The sequence below is a fragment of the Lycorma delicatula genome, chromosome 4, assembly GCF_047948215.1.
Source record: "Lycorma delicatula isolate Av1 chromosome 4, ASM4794821v1, whole genome shotgun sequence".
NCBI classification, from domain to species: Eukaryota; Metazoa; Arthropoda; class Insecta; order Hemiptera; family Fulgoridae; genus Lycorma; species Lycorma delicatula.
The window spans coordinates 23,912,904-23,929,625 of record NC_134458.1 but is presented as its reverse complement, the minus strand read 5'-3'; the positions used below and the strand labels follow the sequence as shown (position 1 = coordinate 23,929,625).

The 16,722-nt window shown below is 33.0% G+C and overlaps 1 protein-coding gene across 7 annotated transcripts in view; it reads left to right on the top strand.

The window, feature by feature from the left end:
* The window catches only part of bi (T-box transcription factor bifid), a 383,693-nt gene that overhangs the window by 182,618 nt on the left and 184,353 nt on the right, over positions 1 to 16,722 (top strand). For all 7 annotated transcript variants that reach the window (XM_075362524.1, XM_075362522.1, XM_075362521.1 and 4 more), the window contains one exon: positions 3,916 to 4,069. In XM_075362524.1, coding sequence (XP_075218639.1) covers positions 3,916 to 4,069 — 154 coding nt within the window. The remainder of the gene's footprint in view (positions 1 to 3,915; positions 4,070 to 16,722) is intronic.

Here is a 16,722-nt window from a genome sequence, read left to right as displayed (position 1 = left end):
ATGCATAACTTCAAATCTACAAGTTACGTCGTGATCAAATCACGATTTCTGTCAGAACAGCTACCTGTCAGATGAACAGAAAAAACGCTTCTTAAAGTTTCAAAGAAACCCAAAATAAATTTGGAAATATGTTTTTGAGAAAAGTTAAATAATATTAATTAAGAGAATGTTATCCGTCGGCTCCAGAACCAGTGTAGCGATTTCAGTAGAAATAAATCAAATTCTACCCGTTATTGAAAAGAAGGAATTGTAAATTTATTTATAGTATTTCATGAACTTAAAGGGTTAAATCAGATCAGCATGCTTTAAAAGAAAATTTGTATTTAATTATTTATTAATACCGGCGGCAACAGGCTGACGCTAATTATAAGCCCTAAATTTTTTTTCTGGCCATGACATACAAATAAATGTGGCATATTTAAAAAAACGGCAAGCCGAACACACATTCTTCTGAATGAAACGGAGAGGATATAGAAGTTACATAAAAAAGGAGAAAAGATTTATTTTAAAAGCTTCCTCGATGTCCGATAAAGCTTTATTTAGGGCTGTAGATACCTGCTTTTTTAGTTCGCGAATTAACTACACGTAGCTTTTGTTATCTCTACGTTCACCTGATCAAAATGTGTTTTTAAGGAGAAGCCGATAGCAGGTCGGGGTACAGACCTTAAGCTTTCTAACTTCTACATACTATGGTATGATACTGTGTTTTCATGAAACTTTCTTTAAAATAAAAACTATATGAATTTTATAAATTTATATCTTTGCCGTTAAAGGACGTTTCAATTAAAGTTAAAACAGAAACTTTACGGTGGAAGAAATGTATATATATATATATATATATGTGTGTGTGTGTATATATATTTTAAGCTTCTTTTTTTTCGATAATAAATATTACGAATGATAATGAATCTAGTAAATCTCCATAAAACAGCATAAAATTAAGTGTTTTACAACCTATACGTTTAAATCAACAGTCTTTTGATCGATAAAAACTAATTTAAGTTTTATAATTAATATTAATATTTTACAATTAATAATAAATTTTATCCGGCAACAAATTAGATATTTATTTATTCTTTAAAGAATATATTTTCTATAAGTTATACAATTTGAAAGAAATCATATATCTATAACGGGAAAAAAGACATTTTTTTTATAAAAATAAATGCCCGTTGTTCCACTTTACGGAATTTAAATTTATAAAATACTACAAAAAGAATAAAAATATACAAATTATAACTAGATTACCAGTTCTATAAAAGTGTATTAAATCGTGCGTGTAAAAAAAGAAATGCAACGAACCGGTGAAAATAATTAAAAAAGTTTATAATTAAACAACAAAACGAATAAATCCCTAAAAGGAGTTTTGAAAATATTATCATCTTCCGTTTCATTAAATATAATTTTCATTACAAGGTTAAGAATCATGAACCTGATAAAAACAATTTTGTTTGGATCGCTTGTGCTAAAATCGAATCATTTTTAATTACACTACCCGAGATTTGCTACTTCCTTTATTAGATTGTTTTTTTGTTTCAGTTTTCCGTTCATGATATGTCCCAGATATAATACCAAATTCTAACTTTGACGACCTAAATAATTTTTTTCACTAATCCGATATAATAACGATTTTTTTTATGGCAATCAATTTTAGAAGCATATGACATGATGCTAAAACAACAACCCGATTGTAAAATAACATAATATTATTGCGATCGCAACAGGAAAAGTTACTCGTACATATGAGGGACACCGGTATTAACTGTAAACCGTAGTACGCATACGCTTAGAACACTATTAATCTATACAACATCCTCCAAAACGCTTTAAGCACCGTGAGCTTAATCTGCATATTACGTGTAATATTTCGTCATGACCAATATTTTTGAAAACGAGAAACCCATCTGGAATAATATTTATTAACTTATTCTCAGTTGTATGTTACCGGTATATAAAATTTTCTTAGAAAGACCGCATTTCATTTGGTTTAAAATTATTATTCCTCGACGTAACATTAATCTATAGATAATAATTTTGGATTTCTACTAACTTTCTTCTTTACATTTGAAGTTGTTTATACGACAAATAAAATTAAAATTATTTGTTAGAATTAACAGGAATGGTACTATAATCGTTTTTATGAAGCTCATCTTATCATACGTATAAATTTTATACTTCCATTAATTTTTGCTTACAAAAGTGGATTCTTATTTGGAAATTATAGGTAAATACGCGTACATTTTTCATTAAAAACTCGAACATTTGATATATATTTAACAAAAAAGAAAAGTAGAAAGGGGAAAAGTATAAACTGCTGTTTTCTCGCCTAAAATTTGGAATAAAAATTAAAAAGAAAATTAATGAGAACAACACGAGTATCTTAGAATTTTTACAAATGTCAAAAAAAAAAGAATAAAGAATTTTTTATCGCAGTGAAACTCATCAAAAACTATACAAAAAAAACCACCCAAAATTATATTTTTAGAAATAAATTAACATTTGAAATATATTAGTATTCGTAATTAAAAACTTAGCTTCGTTTTTAAATTCAAAATAAGAACTCTCTTCGATCCCTAATCGAGAACATAAGATCGCATATCCAGCACCGCTCTTTACAAGACGTCAATGTACTACAAGATAATGTAAGGTATTATCAGTTTATATCGATAACTTACCAATAATTACACCGTTACAAAAAAGAAAAAAGTTAAATATTGAAAAATAAAAAAAATTAACGAATAAAAAAACTTTAACGATGCCTGATTCCTCATAAATCTACACATCAGGTAAAAAACAGTTTCTTATGCGTACATTTTTACGATATATTTAGATAAAAATAAAAAATAAAAAAATAGTTTATTTATATCTAATGTTATGAATTAATATCCCGAAAAAACGCTTTATATATATACGTCAGTATTATAAAAGTACAGCTGTAAAAGTTATGCTACCGCGGAGGTAACTTAATCGAAATTAAATTACCGCGAAGAGATATGGTAAAATTGCTCTTAGAACTGTTAATTTAAGAGAATTTCCACATATCGCACAAGACAAATGACCGATCGATATAGTCAAAGGTATCGGTAACTAATGCCTAACTTTTGTCAGATTACAGATTGCTGTGATAACACGTATGACGTTTGTATCTGAATAACAAGCTACTACCGTATCACTTTTAATTATTTAGAAGCGGTTCGGGAGAGAGAAATCGCATTGCACCGTAGCGTATAGAAAAGGTAGAAAACTAGGTAACGGAATTCACTATGTCACCATATTAAATATGTAACTGTCCGTTAACTGTATATTTGTCTCTTTTTAAACATTTTTCTTTCTCGTTCACTAGTTGCAGAATTGTACCGTCGGTATTTACAATTCTTTATGCGGTATTTGTTTCCCTTTCTATCTAGATTTTACCGATTCAACATTAATATTTCAATCCAGTCTCAATCCTAACTTAATATTATAAAAAAACATAAAGTTAAAATAAAATAAATAAAAATATAAAAATAAAATGAAAAAAAGATATATATATATAATGTAATAAAAAAAATACTGAAAATATTACCTATTGGATTTATTCAAGTGAATATATATATTTTACAAACAACTAAATATCATTTATCGATATTAATTACGTAAATATTAAATTAAAATCTGGTGAAGTACGAGTATTGAAACATAACCAACAATGAAAAGACTTTTGATAAAGTTTTTTTTACAGTAAATAAAATATTAATTAATCCTTCTAAATAAAAAATCCTCCAGTAATAACAATTTAATTTAAATAAGTTTAATTTTTAACTAATTTTTATAACTATCAATTCAAATATCACAAACAATCTTTAAACAATATATATATATATATATAAAATATTCTTTCCAAAGTACATTTTTTGTTTATTTCTTCTGTTACAGTCGATGGATGGTCGCGGGAAAGGCTGATCCTGAGATGCCTAAAAGGATGTACATACACCCTGATTCGCCTTCAACGGGGGAACAGTGGATGCAGAAAGTCGTTTCTTTCCACAAGCTCAAACTCACCAACAACATATCCGACAAACATGGCTTCGTAAGTAATTTAACAAGGGTAAATCGGATCATCCGATTATTCTTGCTGCTTCGATATACAGAGCATACAATAGATAATAAGTTTTGTTTCCGAATCAAGTCGTAGTGAACAACCGAGGTTTTTGTTTTTTTTTTTGGTGAAAAGTAAAGACTCATAAAATCCTATCCGACAGTAAGGTTTCGCAGTTTTTATTTTCGCAGTCATTATTCGCACAACAGTAGTCGACCGATTATAAAATTGATTTCCATTTTCACTCGCTAGTTTATTTCATCAGATATGAGGTTACATCACTTTTCTACGCCCGTGCTTTAGAAGAAAATAGGATGGAAATTGTAAAAAAATATTCATTGTTTATTTTATTGGAAAACTAGATGCAACATTTAAAATTCGGGGTTATTATCTTCCCTAAATTATTAAAAACCTGACACATTACTAAATGAACTCAATTTAGATTCTAAATTTAGAACTCGATTTCGATTATGAAGATATTGTGTCAGCCTCAAATTAAAAAAATGACTTTTTTTTTCCGAACAGGCCTGCAGAGGACCACGCAAACATCATTTCAATTTCTTCTGTTGTGATTTTCCCTCTTTCTCCTGCAGAGTTCTTTCATTCTTTCACTGAGCTCTGTTTTTCGTTCTTCTGCCTGCGCATGCGTTCTCTTTACTTTACTGCATGCACAAAAACGTCTATTCTGCGGAATTTTTCTCTAAATTTTTTTCTATCTTGACCACCTTTCTTGTCTGTATTTGTTTTATTTAGGTCTTCCTTTACTTGTTTTATATATGGGGGCGAGGTTCTATATTTCAAAATTTATCAGAAAGTCTTTTTCAATCTATCTGAATCCATTCAAATCATATGACCCGCAAAATTTAACCTTCTTTTTTTGGGTTGAAGTCTCAAAATCTTCAAAAAGATTTTATTTTTAATTTTGTAAATCTCTTTCTTTGACTCCATTCTGTAGCCATCTTTCGGCCACGGATCGTTCTTAAACGTGATTCTAGATTTGTTATATTGGAGGTTTCTGTACCGAATAGGATTACCGGTTTCAATACTATATTATAAGGTCCCAATTTGTATTTACTGATACGTTTTTTTGTATATATTTTTAATAAAAAATTTCAGTATTACACAAACAATTTTTTTGCTTTCCAACGCCTTCTTTTCTAAACCGTTTGAGATTATTATTTCGCCTAAGAATCTAAATTTATCTGTACATTTAACTTCTCCTAATTTCGTTTCTATAAATTTCTTGTTTTGTTTACAATTTGTCATTATTTCTGTTTTAGAAAAGGAGACTTTTAAATCAGCTTTTCTGAAATTATTTTCAAATACTCGACTTGAAGAATTGTCTCTTTTTCTGAATTCACCAGCAAAGCCAAATCATCTGCGAAACCAAACCAATTTATTCTTATTTTTCCTTTCCCCGCCACGATTCTAAAAGCAGTTTTGTTAACATTTCAAAATGGTTTTTATTATTTTATCTAATACTATACAGCTAATTAGTATAGGGAAAAGGCCATCACTCTGTCTCACCTGACTTAGTTTCGAAGGATCGCCGATTTCGCCCAAAAATTGATTTATGGGAACGTGTTTGTTAGAGTTAGTTTATTAAATTTATACGCTTCTGATCGACTCCATATTCTTTCATCCTATCAACAAGAGTTTTCCTGTCTACCGATCAGAGGCTTTTTGAAGATCAACAAATATTATGAACATCGTTTTTGATTTTCACATATGGTTTTTTAATGATTAATTTCAATTTTAAAATTTGTTCTGAACATGACCAACTCCTTCTGAAGCCTCCTTGAAACTAACCTAAGTGGATCAATTTGAATTTCTAATCTGTTTAATAGTAGTTTACAATAAATATTATATATGACTGGTATGAGGGAGAAGTTTCTGTAATTAATCAAATTTTTTTATCGTTATTTTTGTGAAAAGGATGGATTTTCAGTTTTCGGGGATTTCTTTCAAATTTTTCCAAAACGTTCTACTGTTTCCAAAAGAAACTCTTCATCGGCTAATTTCTAAAATTCCGCCGTTCTTCCGTTTCTTCGAAATTTGGTAGTAGGGAATTTTCGTTTTGCGTTGTTTTATAGTCAACATTTAAATAAGTTTTGGGGGTTTAATAAATTTCTGAAATATTCTGCTAGAATTTCACAATTTTCTTTATTATTTGTGGCTAGAGATCTGTCTTTTCTCTTAAAGCGTTAAGTATGGTGAGTGGTAGTTTGTAATTTTACTTTTAACAACTTGTAACATTTTCGTGGATCAGTAACTTGTAAACGCGCCTCTGTATCGGCTCGAATGGCACCATTGTTGTACATTGCCGGCAACACCGCAGTGACTGGCCCGCTGGCCTCGACTCGTCGGCGGCAGATTATTAGAGCAATAACGATTCTGTATTCGATTGATCACAATGTTTTTCTTCCTTTAATTTTTTTTAAATATTTTTTTTGCAAAAAAGTGTTTTTAACTTTATTTAACAATAAACATACATTATGCTATAATAATCAACGTATACTATACAAAAATAAACATACGAATGTCAACAATGAATAAAGCATTCTACTCGCACGAATGAATTCTCAGGAATGGAATATTGGAAATCCTTTCCTAACTCTCCACTGTTATTTATGCGTATTTCCATCGGTTAGTTCATTATTTTCTTTAAAATTATTTCCTGACGGTTATAGCGATTTATTTATATTTTAACTAAAAATATATTTTAAACATAAGAAAAAAACTGTTATTTAATGTAATAACAGAAACGTGTTTATTAATGATTACACTGATAAACATAATTTTTGTTTCCTAACATGCGATACATATGATTATAATCTGGTTTTTCATGCTGAAAACGAATATGAAATTAGAATATTTTTATCACCCACCATTTTTGAAAATTTTTAATTTTAATTAAAGGTTTTTTTTTTTCATTTTTCAGCGTATAGTTAACATTTTAAACTCCTACATTGTATTTTATTAGCTCATTTTTTATTGTTTAACTTTGTTAAAATAATTTGTAAGCTATAAATAAACAATACTAGACAAAGAATTAAATTACACCATAGTCACATATTATAACATCATACTAATACTGAAGGGTGAGCTTCATGAACAAGATTAATTATGTCTCTGCAGGTCAAAATATGTAGCTGAAACACATTGTGTTTTTTGTATTAAGCACTGGATTTAGGAATGAATTAATTTTGTTCAGTCTTATTGCTGTCTTAAGTTTGTTAACAGTGCAGTGTCATATTGGCTCGAAATTGGCTAAATGATGTGGATGCCTTTTGTTATGTATGCGGTGAGTTTACAGTAAAATCAAATAGAAAATACATTACACCTTTAATTAAAAAAGCGTATCAATTGTACTTTCAATGTAAAATTGGTGATCAGGATAAGACGTGGGGTCCTTATATATTATGCACTAATCTTTCTGGATATTTAAGGGGATGGCTAAAAGGTACACGGAAGGGTTTGCCATTTGGTGTACCTATGGTTTGGCGTGAACCAAAGGATCACGTAACCGATTGTTACTTTTGTTTAACAACTGTGTCTGGAATTTCTAAAAAATCTGAACATACTGTAAAATATCCTTCATTGCAATCTGCAATCAGGCCTGTACCTCACAGTGAAATTATTCTAGTTCCTGAACCACCTGTGAATGTATCTTTCGAAAACAACGATGAAGAATCAGGCAGTACTGAAGAAGACAACAATGATTTTCATTTTGAATTATCTTTCATGAGCCACATCTTATCTTACAAGGTGAATTAAATGACATGGTTAGGGATTTAAATTTATCTAAAATCAAGCTGAACTGTTAGGATCAAGACAGCAAGGTTGGAATTTACTTTAAAAAAATACAAAAATTTCGGGCTTTCGAAACCGACAAAAAGAACTTTCTCATTGCTTGATGAAGATAATTTGGTTTATTGCACAAATATTGATGAACTTATGTTGCACTTGGGACAAGTTCATAAACCTGAGGACTGGCGCCTTTTGTTAGATTCGTCCAAGTATAGTTTAAAAGTGGTTCTACTACACAACGGTAACAAATATCCTTCGATACCAATCGCTTATAGTATTAATTTGAAAGAGACATACGATATGACGAAAGACGTTCTTGAAAAAATAAATTATAAAAACATAGCTGGAATATATGTGGTGATTTGATAGTTATAGCTATTTTGTTAAGCATGCAATTAGGCTATACTAACATGTGTTTTCTTCGTGAATGGGACAGCCGAGCTAGGAATAAACATTATGTTACCAATGAGTGGAAGAAATGAGACACCTTAACTCCAAATGGGAAAAATATTATTCGTGAGCCCTTTGTTGAACCTAACAAAATATTTTTACCTCCTCTCCATATGAAGGTCGGACTAACGACAAATTTTGTAAAAGCAATGAAGAAGGATAGTCCCGAATTTTTGTACATCAGGCAGAAATTTCCGAATGTAAGTGAAGGAAATGTTAAAGAAAGAATACTTGTTGGTCCTCAAATAAGAGAGTTGGTCAAACATGATGTATTTAACTTCATGTTAAATAATGTAGAAAGTGTAGCTTGGGTTCATTTAAAGACGTTTGCAAAACTTTTCTCGGCGAACAAAAATCCGACAATTACCACGATATTGTTAACCAACTTCTTACTTCATACAGACCAACGGGATGTAATATGTCGTCGAAAATACATTTCCTCCACTCATATCTGAATTTTTCCTGGATAACTGTGACTGTGACGAACACAGTGAACGTTTCCACCAAAACATTTCGGTGATGGAAAGCCACTATAAAGGGAAATAGAATACTAACATGCTAGCTGATTACTGTTGGGAATTAATTAGGGATGTGCCTGAGGCTATATATAAAAAAAAGCATCAGCAAAATCATTTTAACACAGGTATGTCCATGCAAAATTATAAATTTTACAAATTTTAACTATATTTACCCTTATTTTTTTGAATCGTAATTTATTTAAAACTAAGGGTGACAAAAAATTGTATTTACAGATCAGTAATGTACGCAAAACAGCAATTCAATAAATGATATCACACTTTGAGAAATATTAAAAAAATGTTTTTTTGTCTACCAGTGTTATGAATTTTAAGTTCACTGACTGAAACTTTACTGCCTAGTATTTACGAACCGGCAATAAATCTATCCATTTATTTATTTTTAAGTATGTTACTCCGTAAGTTGTATAAACACGAATAGAATTTAATGAATATACAGTACACTATGAAAATATTTGATATTTTGTATAAGGATATCGCGCACTTTGGCAGATAAAGTATAAAGAAACCGTGATATATCCATTTCAAAAAGATAAAGTTCTGCAGAATAAAAGCTAAAAATGTATTTTAGTGTCACGATTAGTTATTTCATGAATTAAATACATAACACCGTAAACTCTTATGATTTTTTTTGTAAAATTTTTATTTCATTTTACGTTTTTGTATATTTTTTCCCTTCCAGTGTTTTCAATAACTTATTATTATTATTTTTTTTTTTTGAGGTTTTTAGGGGCATCGACTACTTTGGTCATTAGCCCAAACTAGTCAAAAAAAAGAAAAAAAAAGGTTGAGTGATTCACATTCTCATGAATCAAAAAAGTTCAAAATTTAACATTCTTCTATAACTTCAAATCCAAAAAATTACTTCCTAGGCATTCCTTTCGGCCATCCTTTCCTGCACCGTTTTTCCATTCTGCGAACGGCCTCAACTTCCGATGACAGTGTGTCTGAGGCCTCGGACATGGCATCTACTTCTCTTTCTGATGCCAATGACGTTCGCCGGCTTACATCAGGTGATGAAAGCTCATTGGTGCTGTTACCATCGTTGCTATGGAATCTAAACTAGCAAGGGATGCACTTTCAGCGGCTGATGAGCTGGATTCAATCTCTAATGCAGTGCTGGGTCCAGCTGAAATGGATGCTCTCACCAAAGCCGTTCTTTGAGCTTTTGGAAGCTCCATTGTTGCAGTTTTTATATCATCTGCGTCTGGTGCTTTTTCAATCATAACTTGGACCTCCATTTCGGTAGACGTAGATTTTCCTTGTACTCTTGTACGTCGCATTTTCCTTATTTTGCTGACTCGACGACGGAGTGGTCTGTTTCTCTTTGTCAGATAAGTCAAGATTTTTCATTTTTACGTCAGTTGGTGGCTTTACAATCGCAGGTTTGGCTGGTTTTTTAAACTGCGCTGGTTCGTTTCTTATATCAACGGCGTCAATCGGAGAGTGAGCCTTCTCATGTTTAGTTTGTTCTATCCGATGAGTCGACTCAATCTTTGAATCAATGATTCTTTCTATCATTGTTGCAAGGCTTGGTGCCATCGTGTTAAGCAACTGCTCCACGTTAATTTTACATGTGGAAGAGGCAGCCGCTGCTTCTGCATAAGAAGTCGATGGTCGAGGTGTACGCTGATTAAAAATTTTCTTCGCTTCAGGGTAGCTGACCTTTTGAAGCGTTTTAACTTCCTGAATTACGGTTTCTAATTTATATATAGGGCAGTTTCTTCAACGACAGTTGTGGTGCCCTTTACAGTTAACGCAGATTGGAGGGTCTTTACATGGATCACCCTCATGTGATTTCACTCCACATATACATATTTCCTGCGCTTCACATCTAGCTGCTGTGTGTCCAAATCGTTGACACTTAAACCATCTCATCGGTTGCGGAACGAATGCCCGTACATCAAGCCGATGGATGCAAGCTCGCACCTTTTCAGGAAGGTTCGGCCTGTTAAATGTTAAAACATGCGAGGCCGAAGGTAGAACTTCACCATTTCTTCGCATGGTTAGTCTGCGACACTGACTCACTCCCTGACTCGACATTTCTTGTAAAATTTCTTCTTCTGTACAATTTAGAAGATCATGGCAAACAACAACTCCTCTGGATGAGTTAAGTGTGCTATGTGGGTGGACAGAAACCGCAAATTCACCGATCTTCTTCAACGCCTGGACTTTCTGGCTTTGCATGTCGTTGATAGTTTCGACGTGCAATCCATTAAAAGTCTTTCGGATTTCTTTAACAGGACCACCAGCACAATTAGTAATCTCTCTAGCGATTAAGAATGGACTAACTTTTTGAAAGTTTCCATTCTCCTTTGTAATAATTAAAAATGTTGGCTTAGGTACGTTATAGCTAAATAAACTTTTGTTTAAGTCTTTACTGATTCTATCAGCATCTTTCTTTATCTTATCAGATTCCTTACTTTTTTCCTCTTCGCTTGTGGCGAATCGGAGGTTTCTAAACAAGGGTGTTTACGTGCACCCACTGCCACGTTTGTTTGTTCAAGTATGTTCATTGTGTTAATCCCTTCTGTAGCAAGGCTAGCCGCCGGGTTACACCCCCACCCCAGGGCTACTAAATTGGAGGTCCGATCCGGTACTCCGGTGGAATATGTCCACCGGCATATGTCGTGACAGAGAGCGGATTCGCAGTCTCTGCACTGACTCCAGGCTCCTACTCATCGAGGATTTCAGAGCTCCCATGCACCGACATACATGGGCACCATTGCTACATGCTTGCCATCGCAGGGGGGACGTGGACAACGGAAGGGCCTTCATTACACCTGCAATCACTTCAACCCTGTCCGACACCTCGCCTGCTCTAAAGATGGTGTGTGTCCATTTCCTTAATCATTAAAGTTTTTCATATCTGCAGGTGGCCGAAAATCCAACTTTTATTACGGTCTGTAGGTGGATTCAGGCCGAAGAAGTTCCATGTCCGAGGGAAAACACTCGGAGCCCCGTTAGCCAGCTATATGTATTGTACATAAGTACAGCTGTTGCCGTGTTGCCGCCCTGGACGTGGAACGTAGATGTGTTCCGGAGGTGGGGATTACCTACCTCAGGGCATTATTATTACTACTATTATTTTTTTTTCTTGAATTTTTACGAACATCGACTACTAAGGTCACCCCTCGTCACGTTCTTAGAAATAAATTAGTATCACCATCAGGATCGTCATATGTAAGGGTGTAAAGCGCCCATACATTTTATTTAAAAGTACAATCTACACAGAAACATTAGTCACAACAACAAGAGAAAACAACACTTATGGGGTGTAAAGGGCCCCGTTATTTAAATTTGAGATAAGGTTCTCAAAAGACCATGAAATTAAAAATACAAGATATCAATACCATTTCCTTCTTCTACGTGTCTCATTTATAGTTTGTTTAAGCACCCTTGGGGCGACCAGAACCGCCGTTGAGCAGTATATCAGTCGTGCCAGGGCTCCGTGGCAGTTGACTCCTCCTTATAAATAAATAGGCTACAGGCATGCACCCCGCACACCCATAGTCTCGGGCCCTCAATCCATCCTTGAGGGTCCCCATGCCATCATTGGAACACCCCGACTCATTGCTCTTGAATGCAGACGAGCCAGGGTGGCCTAGGCAAGAGGGCTAACACCCGTCACTACACGTGTCACGCTTCGAGAATTCCACATTTAAATAAAACTACCTCTCAGAGATTCTTTAACACAGCTTTAAAATTTTTCACTTTTATAGACTTCTAAGAAGTCCACTGGCGTGTAAAAATGCAACTATCTTTTCTTCATTTACATTATCCAGATCAGCAGTAATATCATTTCTAAGACGGAACCTCTTTCTGAGGTCTTCATATATGGTACAGTCTTCTATTAGATGCTTGATTGTCAGTGTTTTATTACAAACACCGCACATTGGTCTCTCTTCGCCGGTTAAAAAATATGAATTTGTTAATCGCGTGTGACCGATCTAAGTCTGGTCACAGCTACTTGTTCACGGCAACTTCAAGTCGCTTTTCCATTTATATGAAGAAGTTTTCACTGAGTTTAATTTTGTATTTAAGCTCATCCGTTCAGTATTCTCCTTGTTTTTAATTACGTTAGTTAGACAGTTTTTAACATCTGCCACTCTTACAGGAAATGCATCCAAATCATCGCAGACTGTTGCCTTTCTGGCAGCTTCGTCTGCGCTCTCATTACCTGTAATACCGGCATGCCCTGGAGTCCATACAAATACCCATCGCTGTCCTCGTTGATTTAAAACGTATAAAATAGACAGGATGTTTGAAATTTATTATTATTATTATTATATTAATGGATGGGTTCCTATAGGTCAGGTTAAAAATTAACAAACTGGAGTGTAGTTCTGGTATGGAGGACGGAGAAATATATGGGAACTAATGATCGGTGTCTCATTTACTTCAGCTAATGGGAATTACGGTTATTTATTTGCTGTTTGATGTCGATGTTGTTGTTTGTATTTTCTTGTCGTTGCAGGAGACAGGCGGTGGCCCGCGGCTCGCGGTGGCCCGGCAACTATCTCTGTTTCCTTTGAAGAGGCGCCGACGATGGACAACCCGATGACCGTATGAGTGCAGGCTCATTGTGTTTGTTTACACGCACACTCCCTCTTGTCCCACGATGTACATTTTTGGACGTTTGAACGGACTAATATGTGCGTGCGTTAGTATGCGTTTGCATTTGTGATCGTTGTATTTGTTTATTATTCGCTACGCATATCAAACGGTTGTGTCGGCGGCACCTGAACGCCACTTTTGAATTAAATTATTATTCCACTTTTTTATTTTCTGCTGTCTGTTTTGTCTAACTTCGCTGTGAGTTTCTGTGATTTACTAGGTATAAAAAAATATTAATAATAAATAAAAAGAACGAGAATAATACAGAATCTTTCCTACTTTATTCGTTGCGAGTTCTTGCGATAACATCGATCTGTTTTTTGCAGATCCGTTATTGCAGCACCCTCTGGTGAAATAGAATATTAATTTAGTAGTGAATGTTTGCACAAAAAAATTCAAATATGATCAAAAAACAATCGTTATAAATTAGTCTTTAAAAAGTTGAACTGACATTTTCGTAAATATATCTTCTTAGAACGTCACTTTGTAATATATGTTTCCCTTCAGCACGATCTAGCGCTAAGTAAAATGAGAGCAGGTGACATAACATTACCTAAAAAATATTTGAATTAAGCTTTTATCGAGATCGATTAGGGATAATAATTATACTATTCCTGTCAAAAAATAATCTATTCAACTATATATACACAAACACATCTACTGAAAAAAATTAGGGATAAAACAGAGTAAGAAAAACATTTCTTTAACGTGATTCACAAAATATTAATTTTTTAAAATTAATAATAACACTTATTCCCTTAAAATTATATCTATTTGTATAACTCATAATATTCTTAAAATAACTTAAAATAAACAACCGAATAGACCGTGACCCCCCTGCCACATCTTACGAATTATTTACTTACCTTTAATGATTTATTATTGAATTATTTGTAAAAAGTTTAAAAGTTCCAAAACATTCTATATCGAACGTACAATTTTTATTTCACTTCCGAATATAGATAGTGCAAAAAATTAATTTTTCTTGAAAGAAAGACTTTCTTTCCTTTTTATATTATCTTACCGGTTGTTATTATGACTATGACAGAAGTAAAGCATCTGTAGTAAAATGATACCGCCAGAGTTGTATTGCCAAAGAAGTTGTTCATGATGCGATTTAATTCGTGTACGATTGCAATGTTGTTCATAAGACACCATCAGAGTCAACGTTCAGCTTATAACTGACACCTGCATTTCCTAAATATTTCACCTGCATTTCCGTTCCCTTGGCATAGTTACGATTAAAAATATATTCGGCAATATATCTGACATGGATGCTTGTTATTTTTAAGAAATGTAGAAGGGTTATAACATTTTTAGAAATAGATTTTGACAAATACGACTGATCTGTTACGACACGAACAAACATTTTTTCTTCTACGGGATTTATATATATATATATATATATATATATATATATATATAATAAATATGTAAAAAAAAAAATTAAAACACCACTCTTTAATTAAACGCACTAACAGGTAAAATATAATTTTAGAAAGGTATCTCAGAATGCATTTGACGACAAGCTTTGATGGTGACATGTAAGATTTGTGAAAGTCACAGCTTTTTGAAATTAAAAATTTGATGTTTTTGTCAGTTTTTTCATATGTGTGACGAATGGCCTAAAGAGTAGGGAGCAAATATTTGTACTTTGACATGAGCTCCTCACTCTTTAGGCCATTCATCATGCATATGAAAAATTTGGCAAAAACATAAAATTTTTAATTTGAAGCTGTAACTTTCACATAATCTTACATATTACCATCAGAGCTTGTCAAATCTATTCTGAGATACCGTTCTAAAATTATCTTTTACATTTTAGTGCGTTTAATTTAAGAACGATGTATTAATTTTTTTTTGACATATTTTTTATTTTCTACTTTTTAGTCTTAAAGTATATATGTTTATACTTTACAGCTACGCTAGCATACAGGTTTAAGCGATCTTTTGAAGATTTCAAGCCTCTATGCGGTATTGGAAATTGTACAAACCAGTGCGACTGGTTTGTACAAACCAGATCAACGTTTAAGCTTTAAAAGTTCATACATCTTAAAATATTACTGTATATACTCATATAGACTTCAAACAACACTAACAGCACAAATCTTAGGTCTCTAGTCGATTAAAATTTCTCATGCATTCATACACTGAACCAGTCAGTAATGTCACTCAATATACCAAAGGAAATTCCAGATTTCCAAACTCCAGCCGTAATTTAACAAAAGTTGCGAGAAATCTTTTTTCACCGTGTGTGTGGTCGCGTGTTCAAGTTCTCTCTACAGCAAAATTAATTTTTTGATTTTTTTTGTACTTTTTTGACTCTTTTTGATGGTTTATTTTTTTACAATTTTAAGATGATTTTGATCATAGTTTGTAATCTACGCGGGCAAAATGCGCATTTCTCACTTATGATCAAAGAGGAGTAACGACTTTTATTTACTAGCTCATAAGTATCATGAATCATCAAACATAAACATTGAATATAACGGTTACATGAAATTTGAATTTTTCCTCACCGTAGAAAAAATACTTTCGTTCAATTTAATCAATTGAAACGACAATATCACAGCCATATATAATTCTCTCACGAAGAAAATATCATGTAAACGAGGTTGCATAAGTACAAGGAGCCTTTTTTTTCACTAATTAACGCATCTTAGCGACTTGAAAATGTTACTAAAATGTGTTTTTATCAGGAGCAAAAACCTGTATGCAAAATTTCAGAGCGAGTGATAAGCAGAGGTGTTTCAAAATTCGACCGGTAGATTCCGTACCATGAATCTCACGCACATAGTCCAACAGCGAGTTAATATAAGAGTGTTAAAAAAAGACTAAAAAAAAGAACGGGTGGGATTTTACATAAGCATAGAATAAGTGTAAGTGTATCCTTCTCTCGATAAAAAAAAGAAGAGATCCGCAGATGGTGATAGACACGTAAAACTTAGGAGTCGTGGAAGCTCGGTCGTTAACCACTTCTTTTTTTATCGCAGTAGATTTTTGATTCGACGTTCTGCGTGGTTATCATTTGTTGCCGGGTTTTAATTTGTAACACATTCCGGCAAGGTGAACCTAGAATTATTTCCCGAACAAGAGTTGAAACCTATTGAATAAAACTGTGGCAGTCGGTTTACAAATTACTGAATTACTTTTGACTACCTACTTATTCCCAGAAAAAAGTTATCGGTAAGTTAATTTACTGAAATTGCTACGTAAATAAAGCTAAATGTA